The following is a 14,322-nucleotide window of genomic DNA, read 5'->3' as shown; positions in this document are numbered from 1 at the left end:
ATACATGTGTCAAATAAAAACAGGATGCTCACAAGACAAATGATCTGCTTCTGATAATGATTTTCAGCAAAAGATAAGAATAGTCTTTCTCCTCAAAGGCTGCTGAAAACAATTCTAGTTTGTATGAAGGCATTGCCACGAGCTTTATAGAAAGCAGGCTGAGGCTCATGGGAAATATACCGTTTCATTTTGCCTCTGCACCTAATTTTGTTCTAACTGTTGGGTGAGACAGCGTAATCAAAATGCAGAAGCAAGCATTAAAGCTCTAGATCAGCTTGCTATGAGATAGAGGTAATCCTGAGATTCGCAGGAGTATTAAAATTGCGACAAGAAAGTAACACCACTGCTTAGGATCATTTTAGAAATAAGGGACCAGACGGGAGGTTAATATAACACAAACTTAGAGCTCTCTTATCTTGCCACTACGCCTCCCTGTATAATGGATCACACAGTTCACCCAGCTGAATGATTAAAAAAGTTTTAATGGGAAGGCAGAGCAATTCCTTTTTATAAGTGGGAGGATGAGATACATACTGTTTGTCTGCAGAAAAGTGATGGAAAAATACAAGTTTACTGTAAAGCTGAGATTTCTATCTGCTTTTCTTCAGAAATGATTTTTAGTAATTATTCTTTTTTACAGCCTCTGGCCTCTCTTCTTCTCCATCTACCCCAACACAAGTGACCAAGCAGCCCACGTTTCCTCTTGAATCCTATAAGCATGAGCCCGAGAGACTAGAAACACGGATTCACTGTTCTTCACCTCCGGACACAGGGCAGAGATTTTCTTTGCCTCCCTCCCAAAGTGCAGCCAAGCCTCCTATAATGACACCATCTCCCTGTGCTACCTCAAAAACAGTGAGTAAAACTTGTGTCCAGTTTTCCATTGGAAAATGTACAGTGTCGTGTGTAATTGTTTCTTGTACTACAAGCTAGAGCTTGTGTGCCCATACAGCGGAAGAGCGAGAATGATTTCATGCGCCTTTTACTCCAGACTTGTCTCGGCATCTCAGCGTTCGGTTGACAAGGCACTAGGAATCCAAAGGTGGTAGCTCCTCTTGTGATTTAACCAAATAGCAACTAATTTTTGCACTGTTCCCAGGTGAGCTTTGCAGTGGCTACAGATCCCAGAACACATTGCTGAAATCCCACTTTAGAGAAGGATAAAAATTTTATTTAGGTTGGTCTTCCATCTCCCTTAAAAAGAGCTGATGAGGGGTCTAGCAGCCAAGGAGAGTATATCAAAAAGAAATTCACAGTAGGGGCTACAGGGTTTTGAGTTCTTGCTGCCTCTGGAGTCTGAGGTGACTGGGACAGCTGCTGTCTGATGGCACTAATTGCAACCACACTGTCTGCCCCACCTGAGTGCAGAGGAAAAAGGGCAGAAGTACCAGGGTATTTAAGCAGACTCCAGGTAGCAGTGGTGTCTTCACAGGAGTGGTGTCTTTGGTTCCTGGGAATGCATGAACTCAGCAGTTCCTGGGAATTGTGAATTCCAACCTCTGATGTTCTCTGTTGCAACAACAGCGCTGCAAGCCTTTGTCGTGCCTCCTCCCTCCCTTGGCAAGCCTGAGCCTCAGGGGCATCACTGTTCTTCTCTTCTTCTGCGCTCCTCTGCCTTTTTGCTCTTTTTTCCTGTTCATTCTTTTCATTAACTGTACCTTTCTGTTCAACATTCCCCTGCCACACAGAATTAGAAAATGCTGTTCTGTCTCCAGAGTTAACTACCCTGTATTTATCTTTCCCCAGCTTTTCCTCTTTTCCTTTCTCAGACGGTAAAATCTTTGACGTTTTCTGTATCTAGAAATCTAGAACCGTAAAGGACAAAAAGGTTCCCGAGCTCTGTTTCCCTCTTGAAGTACTACAAGTTCTGTTTCATCCCAGCTCTTACTGACTGCTCTTAAGGCAGGATGTCTCTGGACATGCTAACACAGCAGTCCCCAACCTTTTTGCTTTTGTGTCAGTAGCTCCCCAGTAGCGGCTGCAGCTGTTGTGCTGTGTGGTTATTAACGGTTCAAATACCACTTTCAAGTGGTTCGCAGCCATCCAGTAAAACACATGCCCTCGTTTGGGGAGCCCTCCTCTACTGGCTAGGAAGTTTCTGACTTTTGACCTGCATTTTTTCATTGGCAGCTTATGACCATTTGCTCTTATAAATAATAGATGTTTTCATTCACGGCTCGTTACATCCTGTCGTACCTGTAGCCAACCTTTGTTTTTCTTGACTAAGTAAGCCAAACTCTCCTTGCAAAACACAGACCTTCTGTTCTGCTGCTATGCAAAAATAAATAATTAAAAGTATTGAATAAAATAAATCCTACGCTTATAGTCAGGAACTCCAGCAGTAACCCTTCTCCAGACTACTCACTGCCTTTTCATGTAAGAAGTAGCCTTGGGATACACAAATTCTGAAACTTAAGAGCTTGCAGGACACAAATATATGTCTGGTAGGCTTCAGTCTATCAGTGATATTATTTGCATGTGAATGTGGTTTTCTCTGTTACGCAGCTACAGGGGAGTCTTTGTACCTGTCAGAATAGAAATGGGGAAACAACATCATCTTAGGACATTCCAGCATCTGAAAGACTGAAAAGTCAGTTTTGTTTTTACTTATTTGCTGACTGGGACAATATGAAGTTAAGTGAAGATACCAGAAAGAAGAAACAGGCTTCTTGGCAAGTATTTATCAGCTGCTGAGGTTGTGTATCTGTACACGAGAGAATCTGGATGAAAACTCGATATATTGGACTCAATTATCTCCTTTTCAAAAGACACAGACAAATACATATAAAATACACGGGATGCACAACACCTGATTATCTTTGTTTTGTATCCTCTGCTCTCATTTATATCTGAGAAGAGTGAGCGTGCAGGGCTGCCAGTGAATCGTTAGGTTTTTGTTTTACTTGGGAACAAATGTCAGCAGCTACAGATCAGCGAGGAACGAAACAAAGCCGTTGACGTTTAATTTTCAACAGGGGCCACAGAGAGAGATTTGTCACGCTCTCCTAATGGGAGAAACTGTTCGGAGGGAAAGGCTAAGTTTCTGCAGAAGGGCACAAAGCTGAAGCTGATGGGTGTTCACTCAGGACTGTTGTGTCTTTCAGTCCCTGTAAGTTATTTCGCTTGCATTCCTTCACAAATATGACAGCAGTAGGCCAACAACCCTGATTTGAATACTGCATTTCAGACATTTCATTTATTCTTAGTTGCGTGCTAACAAGTGCTTGTTTTCACAGTGCAAATGCCATAAACAGATCTGTAAAAAGCAAACTCAAGTTCTTGTTGACTTAGATCACTGCTTCTTGGCTTAACGATTCCAAATATCTTAAAAACACTATAAATTATATGACAAAGGGTTTCGGAGTGGACATGCTGTTAGATGTTCAGTTTAATGACAGGGAAGCTTTTATGTTGACAGCTGAAACAAGGAACTCTTATCTGCAGGGCTCTGTCAACTTAAATCTCATTGCATTGTTTAATTAGTGATGATAATGTGTGAGATCCTAAAACTATTATAAATTATTCATGATTGCCGTACATATTGCAATAGCAAAGAGGAATCCTTGGGGCCAGAGGTGGAATTATTATTATAAACAAAAACCAAACCAAACAGAACAGTGGATGAGGATAGGAACTTGCATATCAGGACTTGGAATTAAACACATTTTTATAAGAACATGCATTTGAAGCTGATTGTGTACGCGTTTTTTATATCTCTGAGACTGTGGCAGTGAATAGTAAAATCTGTTGAATAATAGAGAAGACGTGAAAGAAAGAATCAAAATATTTATTTCCTGGCTGACATAATCAGGACTTTCTTGTTTCAATAGCACTTCGCTTGCATTTCAGAATGATTTTTAAGCCTGAACAGAGGGAGATGCTGCTTGTACGAGTATCATCTTAACACAGTATACAAACCTAAGCAATTAACCCCATGCTAAATGGATATCTGTGATAATCACTAAGGCCTGGATTTATCCCACCTAACTTTAGAAACCTATGTGAGCTGCTTAAGTGGGGAGTATGGTAGCTCTGGCTGTCTCCGTATGTCAGAGAGGCATTCGCAGAGGATAAATCAGATCTTAAGTGGGTTGAACAGCCCTCTGCACTGATTATACAGGGGCTGAGTCCAGGTTTTGCATTTCGAGCTGAAGCGTTTCTGTTAGGTGCCCAAAGCTAGATGTGATGAGCCTGTGACAGACCATTGTGGCAGCTCGTAGAGGCTTTCCCCTGGGAGTGTAGGGGTTCCTGGTGGTTGAGCTAGAAGGTTAGAATGAGAAATTCACCTGATAAGAGATCAAAGCTACACCAAAAGATTAGCGTGCACCACATTAAATGGGGAAGGAGCAACTTGATTTTTCACCGTGCAGTTCATGACTCTGTACTTTGGCCTTGTGTTGTTTGGACTGTGTAACCTTCAGGCAGTTAAGTGGTGAATGATAACTCTTGTCTAATGTGACATTACTAACCATGAAAGGAATGTAGAGAGGTTGCAAATTCAATAACGAACGTGTTTTCCCTGTTTCCGCTTTGCCCCTGTTTTGAAGCAGAATGTAGTACGTTGAGCTTGGTGGGCTTGGATCCTTTTCATTTTGGCCTTTCTTCTTCCACTGACGCATAGGACACTGTGAAAATAACAGCATTCCCTGTCTCCTGCAAACACAAGCATTTTTGTGGCCCATCATTTCCTGGCCTTTATGAGTTTCCTCTTTCCCTGCATGAGGAGAGTCCAGGCCAGAGAGAAGATGCCAGCTCCAAACTGAGTTCTCTTTTGGTGAAAAACAGGACTGGGCTTCCTTTGCTTTGAAGAAGTAACAAAGGCAGAACACACTTACAAATGGCCCCTTCCTTATGGTCGTAGACTTAACTACTGCTCTCTAAAGCCTACTAATTTCCCAAAACTTTCTTAAAAAGGAGGTATCTCAGCCAGAAGGCTGTCTGAGACTTAGGCTAAGCTTGTGTCAGTAAATCCTCTTAAAAATGCACATGTAGGACACAGGAGAGACTGGAAGAATGCATCTGTATCCATTTTACAGTCACTGCTGCTCCAGTGTATGGAAGAGGAGAGGTATAACCTACGAGTGGGACTCTCCCTTCCAATCACAGACACACAGAGGGAAAGGGAAGATTGTTTCAGCAGCTACCTGTTTGTTAAACAGGAGCATTTCCCTGTGAGGTTATTCATGCTGTTTCTTAGCCAAAATGTAGTAAAGTCAAAAACAGGGCTCATAACTTGTTCGGCGTGAAAGACTATTACATCACACCCTGCTGCTGGCAGGCAGCCTGGGAACCAGGATATGTGCAGCAGGTCCTTCAGTTTGGCTCTCTCCAAAAAGCCATACCACCTATCAGAGCTCCGTAATCAAGCTGGCTGATTAAAGAGATTTAAATCTGATGAAGAGAACAGAAAATGTTCTTTGATTCTGATGCTGACTTTAAAAAAAAAAAAAAAAAGGAAGAAAAAAGTATAGGCTGGGAAAAAAAGGAATCCAGTCTGCAAATATACAAGAACTCCCCATTTCAGCATTCATGTGGTTTAAGGAAATATATGAGTGCCAAGGCATTACTATGATTCAGCTTTGATTTACACCACAGTAAACTGATCATAAAAATTAGAGCCAGCAAGGCTGTCATTTACCAGTAAGAAAGCTCTTGCAGTGTTGTGTCCAGACTAGTTTTAAGTGCTTTAATACCAGCACTCCTTCTGGGAGATGATTCTATTCTCTAATGGATCCTCTGGGCTGTGACGAGCCATCTGTGTTTCAACATTTCTCCCTCCTCAACTGTTGCTGTCCATGTGAAAGTGCATTTCATTTAAAAATGGTATATGCTTGTCCAACAGTTGGCATGCAAGTAATTAGTTGCAAACCTAGGAAATGAACAGCTTTTTTGATACTGTGTAATTTAACTACTCAACAATTACATGCGATATTAATGGAAAAATGTCCTGAGCCTACCAGATTTGGTTTCAGTCTGCTTTGACAGAGCATCAGGGTGGCTCCACTGAGCTGAATACAGGCCCACAGAATTATTTAATGTTGTTGGGAAGCCCATAGTGAGATTCAGTGGGACGCTAGGAATAGACGAACCAGTGAACTCACTCGGAATTGAATGCTACAAAACCAGAGAGCTTCAGCTCTACCACACTCCTGTTCAATTACAACTCCCATTTTAATAATACTCTATTCTGTCCCTTTACCTTCTCCCTATTAGTCTTGCCTTTTGTACTGTATTTGGTATTTTTCTCCCCTTTTAAAATATGCAAAAAGCATCTTACTAGTCATTTTCTATTGGTTAATTCGCATTTTTTAAAACTACTTATTTGGTTTAGAAGAAAAAATGTGCAGTCACAACCTCCTGTAACACTGGTTTCCGAATGTATTTGTATTCCGGTTGCGGCGTTCGGATTCATCGCAATCAATCTTAGGATGTAGAGAAATGATATTGCATAAACTTTTCTGCCCCGAGGAAATGCGTGTCTGTGTCAGCTTGTGGCTTTTTCTATAGAGCTAATTTAATCAACCATCTATGAGTTTACTGTGCGGAGAATTTATTTGAACGGCATGAAGTCCTACAGTCCCTGTTCCTCTTAGTCCTAGATCAAAAGGAGAAAGGCTAGGTAGAAGGGATGAGTAGCCAAAATGCTGAGTTCAATCAATTCCCAGCTGCTTGGGCAGCTCTCATAAGGCTGTAAGTAGCTAAGGTAGTTAAAACCAGAGCATCTGTGAGTTTCTTCTAAGGTACATATTGGTACCAAACTCATGACCCCAGCATCCTGGAGAGAAAGTTAGTGGCTTAAAGCAAAGTTACTTTTATCACCATATGCCCTGCACTGTGCGTGGTATAAAAAGGCTAAACCCAAGCACCTGGCTTCATGTGCCTATATAAACAGGTAGCTTCTCGATGAATAACGTGATGTAAGAGGGTGGTTTAGGATTTACAGCCTGCTTTTACCATTGAACTGATCTCAGTCACAGTTTACTTCTCCATTTTAGACTCGTTAATTTACTAAGCATCCTGTCATACTGTTAGGAGACTGGAACTTCTTACAGGAGCAAGCTCTATCCATGATCACAAGCCTGATACATACCTTGTGATTTAATATATAGGTGCAGCTTAACAGAGGATCGCTGCCAGTTTCTTACCGACTGTATCTGGCACTGTAGGAAGACAAAAATTATGTTTTGAACCTTCTCTGTTGCACCATGCCTGCTTATGTATTTGACTAGATGGAAAATCCAGCTAAGAATAAGCAAAAAATGCTACAGGCTGGGATCGTTGGGAGGGAACTCTGCAAGTTCCTCTCCAATCTCCATCTCTTTTAGCCTGGTTTTGTCTGCACTGTATTTTTAGATACACTGTCTTTAACAGCCAACAGAGCTATAACGAATGTAAACAGCTGGTCGATACCAAAAGGGCACGAACGACATAAAGCAACGATATTCCTGTCTCTCTTCCTCACAGCGTTGCCTCGTCCCTTCCTCTGTCTGGAGGAAACTGTTCAGGTTGGGAGAAATAAGGGGGGGCATTGCAAGCAACTCTCCCTTTTGTACAGCTTCTTTCCTGCAGCGTGCATAATTCAGTGTCACTGTCTGCTTATGCATGAGGAGAGCAATCCAGCTCTTCAGAAATACAGCTTGTGTCTGTGTTCTTTTTCTTTTAAGATAACAATCAACCAAGTTTGGCCGTTTGAGAGTCAGCTGCATGGGCTGCTGACTCAGAAGAGGACTAGATACCATCTTGGCAGCAGCTTGGAAAAATGTTTCCATTGTGCTTGTGAAATGAATGCAAAATATTTATTCTTTGAGCTTGTTCACAACAGCATTCTTAGCTGGAATTAAGGGCGAGGCCATGTGGAAGACGTTTTTAGGAAGACAATAATGATTTGTACAATGCCCAAGGTATGCATAATCTTATTTTATGATTAATAAAGAACAAAGCTCCTACCATATGGAGCTTATAAGCTGAAGTGTAGAACGGTGAAGTAATCAATAGAGCACAGCATCACAGAATATCCCGAGCTGGAGGGTCCCACAAGGATCGTCGAGTCTGACTCGCGAACAGACAACGAAAGAGAAAAGGTAACAGAGGCAGAAGGGTCAGCAAAAGAAGGGGAGGGGGCAGAATTCACAAGAGGGGGTTTCAGTGTAGTCTTTTTCCATGTTTAGGGTTACAGTCAATTGTCAGTGATAAGGTTAATACCTTAGATTTTTGAAAATGTTATCTATCACACCTTTTTCACTTACACCTGCACAAGCCAGGGAATCTGCAGCATGTAGAAAGCCTTCTTCCTTCTACCTCAGAACAAAAAGTTACTAATTGTTAGTTTGTGGTGTATGAGCACATAGGATTTCAGCAGGAAAAGAAACATGATTCTTGCCTGAGGACCTTATTGTCCAAGAGCCCGATCTAGCAAAACAGGCCAGGCAAATTCTAAAACTGTAAGCATTGGCTTGAAGAGGATTGTTCCTAAGCACTACTTCCCGTACACACTCGCAGAACAGATTTTAAGTGTAGCCATAACACAGCCAGCAATGTCAGTGCACTGAAGAAAGGTAATCTGAAGGTTACAGCGCCGAGTCTCGTTGAGGTTGCTATGTGTTTATGTTGCTGAATCTCAGGTGCTGTTTTGTTTTGGCTTATGTCAATGCAATGATGGCCTCGATCCAGGAAAGCACTTAAATGTGTGGTTAATTTTAAGCACGTTGGTGGTCTGGTTGGAGTCAGCAGTACCAGAACACTTAGAGCTGTATGCATGCTTAGCCACTTTGCTTGGCTGGGGTCTTTGCACAAGTTTTATTGTCTGTGAAAACACTTACAAATGACCAGCACAAGTACTGGAGATGAGAAAGGAAGCTAATGGGCAGACAGAGGACGGAAAAAGAGTTGGGGAAAACATAAGGGATTCAGAAGAGACTAAATGAGGGAATTAATACAGGTATTGGAAAAGAAGAAAGCTCCTGGTGACAGTGGGAAATAGCTGATCACCGAGCAGCAAGGAGAGCAGCAGCTGTAAGATTGCTATCTGCCTGCTGCTGTGTGTTCAGCTTTTAAGCTGGGGTGTTGGGATATTTACTTGGAAACATCCGTGGTGTGTACTGCCTCGGCACCCAGCTCCTCACACAGGTGGAAACAGCTACTGATGAAGAAATAGTTTGTGAAAGACAACACATTCCCCTCCTGCCCCTTTCCCTTAAGCATACTGGTAATGACCGCTCGAGAGTACATCCCCACAGACATGCTGCACACAGGGACAGGACATTGCCAAAGCTGATTCCTTAAGAAGCACTGCAAGGAATTGCTTCTAGAGAGAGTGCACAGCTTTCTTTCCTGGAATATGTCTTCAGAAGGAGACAGCAAGACGCCACTGGGCACCACTCTGGTACAAAAGGACATAATACGAGCTGGTCACCAGGTAGTTTCTCCCATCAGCCAAGATTTTACAGATACAGAAGTTGCATTTTGAAGAAAAGGATGATTTCCTCGGTCTTCCTTCTTTTCCTCATGGCCCCAAGCATGGCTGTTGCTGTTCTAGTTCTCTGAATTCAAGATTTCCACTCTTTTCAGCTAAAGAGTTGTAAAGGAAAACAAGGAGTTTACAAAAGAGAAAAATACAGTGCTAGTAGCTAGGGCATGCTTTTGAGATAAGGGAGAGCTGGCTGCACCTATTTGTCTTGTCACAGATCACGGATGTGACGACGAGTACGTCACTTGGTGTCCCAGTGCCTCGGTTTCCCATGTATTAAAAACATGCTGTAACACTGCCGTAAGTCAAAGAGATACATGAAGAAGTTCTATAGAAGTCAGATATTCATAAAGCAGGAGATATGAGTGGCTTAAGATAAGCTGACTATAGATAGCATGTTGCATTGAAAGGTTTTAGCAATGGGCTTCAACACTACAGACTATAATCATGTATAGAAACCTATCATTTCCAGAGCTCATCAAGATTTACACAAAAGATCATTGTAAAGTAGGCTGCTTTTCCAAGTTATGTATTTTAGAGCTTACTTTAAAATAGCTGAGACATTCTCAAGAACTGATCATTTTCGAAGAATTACCATAGGACATTCTGTCCTGCGGATTGTATACAGATTAGTAAATACACACACATGCCCCGGATTTAATGTTGTGCGCTGGAATGCAGACTTCCTCATTTTCACTCGTTTTTACCACAACTAAACATGAAATTACTTTAAAAATGGGAATCGATATAATGTCTACCTAAGTCAATTAACAACCTTAAATAAATACAGTTTTTTTCTGGAGATCTATAGCCAGGCATCCGTTCTGAACTTGGTGTGCCTTTCCCAAGAGCTTAAAATATCATCAAAACAAACTAAAAATGAATATAACAACCACTGAAATGTCAAAGCCAAACCAGCTCCCCTTCCTTCAAGAATGCCCCATCCTCTCTCACTCACAAGGCCTTACTTGGGCATCCTCTGAGAAGAACCCAGTTGAAACTCCTAAGCTTAACTCAAACGGGCTCTTGGGATTGCCCGGCCAGCAGCAGTTTCCCTTCTGCGCTGCCATCCCTCCTCCGTGAGCCCTTTCTCTGGCTCCCTCTGTGGCAGACAGCACAGCACAGAGGTAGTATCCCTGATAAAAAGGTCCAAGGCTTGCAGAACTTCTCATCTTAAAAGGTGATGCTCTTGATTTCAAAAACCTTGGAAATACGACCATCTTGGCAGAAACAATTGCTTTCGTTGCGAACTCCTGACTGCATTATTTAGTTTAGTGTTCAACTGCATTTTTTTCATTTAGGTGAAACAGACACTGAATTTCCAGTCAGCTACTTAAATGCACTTCAGAAACTAAGAGACATCTCCATAGGCCTTATATACAATGTAATCGATGTGTATGTAATACATATCATTGACATATGTTAAATTCTCAAAGTAGAATTTAAGCCTGACTGTACTGTAATGAGTGCCGTTTTATTCTGTTGGCTTCAGAAAGGCTATTCATAGCTCAACTGCTACTTTACCTGTAAGGACAATTTAAGCAGCCCATTTTCATACCACTGATAACTGGGAGATACCATGCTACGTTAATACAGAGGTCTCCTCAAACAGACCGCTGACTAGTGAATGCAATCCTTTATTTCCCTATTGTGAGAGACTGGGATAAGCTAAAATACAAAACAACAAAAAACTTGGGGAGCATTTCGAGGAATAATTTCAGCTCCCAGCAGACATCTAACTACCGACTGTGTCTAAGCAGTCTGCATGTATGTGCTTGCGAACCCTGTGTTCACCATATGCACATCCACTGACCACGAATACTTTTGCATCCACCTCTGCACAAACTGCAGTAATGTAAGCGTGGTGGCAGGCTTGCTGGAGGTATATCCCAGCTCCTTAGCGTGGAACTAATTTGAATTCTTTTCGATTCTGGTTCACGGAATACAGGGAAAAGCCTTATCGGTATTTCCACATCTCTTCATGCTATTGTTCGGAGTCATAAAACATTTAGCTGAAGCACCTGATATGCTTCTTTCTTAGCAAAGTCCTCGCTTCAGTCCCTTCCAGGTGGTGTCAAACCACAGAAGCGGTACATTGGAGGAGCTGGTCTCAATTGCAGTGATGGAACAATACTGCAGTGATGGAACAACTGAAGTGATGGAACAATATGGTTAAGAGGTTGTCAGAAGGGAACGCATGCATGACAGAAGGAAGATAGCTGTTGCACGATGCCGTCATTGCAGACTTCTTTTATGCAGAATAAAGGAGAAGCAGCACACAATTATGCCTGCAGTGATCAGCAGTAGATCTGGAAGTAATTCAGAGGATAGTTAGGTTCCTCAAGCTATGCAGATTTAGTGCCATCTGAAAAATAATTTTATGTCCAAAAATGATTTATTTGGAGATTACAAGTCAACCATGGGCTCTGTGTTGAAAGAAGCTTGCCTGCCTCTTTGAGATAGCTTTTGAATACTTCTGGTGTCCTACTGAGTATGGAGATCCTCAGTCATGATAAGCTCTGTAGAAGGCAGCTACTCACTGTGTAGCTCACTTGCTACAAGTTCAGGCAGCAGTTATCTGCTCCTTTGTGCAGCTCGTGCCACCGAGTGAATTATTTGTTCAGTTTAGGTGTATGTAAACTTCTTAAAGCTTTGTTGAGATCGTGGGTGATTCAGCTCTAAGCTGGACTGACTCTATTTTTCAGTAAAGCATCCTTCCAACTCTCACCTGTGTTGTCCTGCTAATGTTTAGGCTCGACGTATCTGCTTCCAGGCTGTCTGAACTGCTGATGGTCATGAAAATTCCATTTTAACAGTAGGCTGCTAATAGGTTACTGGAATTTTGCAGAGTTTACTCAAACCTGAAGTGTGATATCAATTACCTTCAGGCTTTGTAAGGGAAAAGGTGTTTCATTTTAGATTTTAAAAACACCACCACTGATAGCTGGTGTAGTAAGTGTTTGCACACTGAAGTCACTATCCGTGGTTGAGACTTTGAAATACAACACTAAGATGAAGAAAGCAAAATGGTGTATAGGGAATGTTTATTCAAATCAGATTTGGCTCTGGGTATTTTTTTTTAATTTGTTATTCTCAGTGGCCTCTGTTCCGTAGAGTACTCTGCAGTACTGTGGCCTCAATCCAGCAAAAGTACTTAAGTAAGTGCTTAACTTTAACTAACACAAATAATCCTTCTGTGCTCAATGCCTGTGAATGAAGCCCCAGGTAAATGTGGGCTCACACTTATTCTTGTCCATCCTCTTTAAATTAGTTAATGCTTACCTGTTTTTTAATCAATGATTTAGCTTAATCTGATTTATTATTATTATTAAAAACAAACAAACAAAACCACAGTATGTTTGTCACAATCAGAAATATTGACTGTAATGCTTATGAACTGATTACTACAGCTTTCTCCAGCAATCATTTCTCCTTTCCCTCCCGCCATCAAAGTGCGATAAGAGAGAGGTCCTATTTCAAAGAGACTCAGGAGCACTCAATCACATGTGATAAAAGCTAAAGCATATCTTTTCAAGCATATATGATATAAACATTTAAGACAAGAACACTTAAAAAAACAGGAATACGTTAAACTACTGAGTGAGCTCCTCATGTTTGCAGCAATAGCACTATCATCACATCACTATTCTTAACAAACAACCTCTAGACAGTTCCTCACAAGTAACTTTTTTGAACTTTGTGTTCAAAAGGACAGAATTTAAATCGTGGCTTGATTAATAACATGCCATGCTGATAATACCGATTCAGTCTCCACCTATATTCTACATGCATAATGTGGGGAATGAATATTGGCCACAAAGGCTTCTTCAGAGAATGCCCCTTTGATATTCTTGATGCAAAACTCTTATCTGAGTTGCAGAGTGATGCAGGATCAGACATACAGCTAGAGATTAGAGGTTACGTAAACAAATCCTGTCTCTTCACCACTTCTGTTTTGACTTCTCTGTAAGAATTTAGCTGGGGATCTAGACTATACCTTGGTTGTTTACTTCCTTGAGGTTTATTTTTTTAGAAGTGCTTAACTCTTCTGGCACTGCTACCAACTTTTTTTCTCAGACAAAGCAGGAGAGCGATATAGGCCACTGTTCCTATCTAAGACAGGTTCTTTGTTTCTGATGTTAGATCAAAAGAAGTTTTGTAAATCCATCCTTTTTCTCAATTAAGCCAGTGACAGAACTCCCTGGGATTAAACTGCAAGTTCATTTCCATACAGAAATATTTAGGAAGGGCTCTCCACTAGAAATGTGAAATCACTCTCCACATTCAGTTCATATATCTTCAGGGTAAAGAGATTTCAACACTCTGTACTATAATTGCAGTGCAGATTTAGTATAAATGCACATCGTTCATTTCAATATCTTTCCTGGTGCTGAATGCACTCCTATAACCACTTTTAGGCTACGTGTTATTGCTGTTCCAAGTATGTTATCCATTTAACCTACTAAAGGTCCCCAACTGTAACTCCCGATCACTAATAATTAACTCTGTAAAGTAATTAATATTATAGCTTTTGGTGTGTGTGAGGATACAAATATAATTCAGTGGGAGGCTAGTTACTACTTCTGAAACGTAAAAGCAGTACATAGTTACTGTGTCATGTCAGCAGATTCCGGATTAGGACAACTGTTGGATTCACATTCTGATGACATTGGGATGAAGAAAAAAGTCCTTTCCGGGCAGAGTTCTTATCCAATGGCTGTTTGAGCTGTTTTAAAAAGAAACCACTACAGCCACCTTTAATCTCACTGCACAATATTAGAAACATACGCAGAGTAGGTACACCTTGTTCCATCACTTTCACACCTGCTGCAGGCCAGTTGTGCCTCTAACTCATT

At 41.3% G+C, this 14,322-nt stretch overlaps 1 protein-coding gene across 2 annotated transcripts in view; it reads left to right on the top strand.

Moving 5' to 3' along the window:
* PRKAG2 (protein kinase AMP-activated non-catalytic subunit gamma 2) overlaps positions 1-14,322 on the top strand; it is a 216,917-nt gene that overhangs the window by 144,978 nt on the left and 57,617 nt on the right. For both annotated transcript variants that reach the window (XM_050708643.1, XM_035554357.1), the window contains one exon: positions 641-855. In XM_050708643.1, the coding sequence (XP_050564600.1) occupies positions 641-855 (215 nt within the window). The remainder of the gene's footprint in view (positions 1-640; positions 856-14,322) is intronic.

Source organism: Cygnus atratus, chromosome 2 (genome assembly GCF_013377495.2).
Source record: "Cygnus atratus isolate AKBS03 ecotype Queensland, Australia chromosome 2, CAtr_DNAZoo_HiC_assembly, whole genome shotgun sequence".
Classification (NCBI taxonomy): Eukaryota; Metazoa; Chordata; class Aves; order Anseriformes; family Anatidae; genus Cygnus; species Cygnus atratus.
Note: the sequence above shows the minus strand (reverse complement) of the source record. Positions and strands in the feature narration are given on the sequence as shown.